The 720-nt window shown below is 49.9% G+C and overlaps 1 protein-coding gene across 1 annotated transcript in view; it reads right to left on the bottom strand.

The window, feature by feature from the left end:
- Positions 1-202, bottom strand: part of GORAB (golgin, RAB6-interacting) — a gene marked incomplete at its 5' end in the record, with an annotated part of 7,563 nt that extends 7,361 nt beyond the window's left edge. Inside the window, one exon of the mRNA XM_009868840.1 lies at positions 1-202. This exon is cut by the window's left edge and continues 141 nt beyond it. Within this exon, the coding sequence (XP_009867142.1) occupies positions 1-202 (202 nt within the window).
- Positions 203-720: the final 518 nt, after the last annotated feature.

Genomic DNA, 720 nt, shown 5'->3' with positions numbered 1-720 from the left:
TGAGGTGGTGGCGCAGGCTGCTGAGGATGACAAGCCTTATGTTTTGGTACAGAAAGCAACTGCTCAGGAGGAACAGAGGCTGCTCCCCCCTGCAGCCCCAGCTTCTGACATTGCTGCTGGATGGCTTTTTCTCGTTGCAATTGCTTCCGACTTTTATTCACAGTGTGGGGTCGATGCTGCTGCTCCCCGGGTTCATAAAAATCTATCAATGGATGAGAGGGAAAAACAGGATTAAAACCAAATCTTAAGATCAAAGGCAGGTTCTGTGAATTAGTTTTTCTGAGCAAGCAAACTGGTGCAAAAACAACATAATGAAAAGACACGCCAGGCTGTTGAGGGAAGGCAACGTGGTTGAAAACCCATGAACCCGGAAATGTCTTGCTAGTTTAAGAATCAGGAGTTTTAAAGGATCTGAGCACCTGAAATGAGGAGAGGGAGGAATAAAGGGCCTGGACTGCAGGACTAAAGAAAGAACCATAGGTAGGAGCGAGGTGACTCTTCAGGGAATCATGGCGGGCTAAGGAAGGGTCCCAGGCCCTTCTGGGTCCGGTGGGCAAACTGAGGGTTAATAAAGTAAAACACAGGGAAGACAAAGGTAACAGATGGGCAAAGAGGGGGCTGGGAACACGAGTGAGGTAGCAGACAGGCAGATAGGGATGCACGATAAGGTGCGAGAGAACCTGGAAACGTGACAGAGAGGTTTCGGGTGGCGGGGGAGGG

This window comes from Apaloderma vittatum, unplaced genomic scaffold (assembly GCF_000703405.1).
Source record: "Apaloderma vittatum isolate BGI_N311 unplaced genomic scaffold, ASM70340v1 scaffold20754, whole genome shotgun sequence".
NCBI lineage: Eukaryota > Metazoa > Chordata > Aves > Trogoniformes > Trogonidae > Apaloderma > Apaloderma vittatum.
The sequence above is the reverse complement of the archived record's forward strand: the minus strand, read 5'-3'. Positions and strand labels throughout refer to the sequence as shown.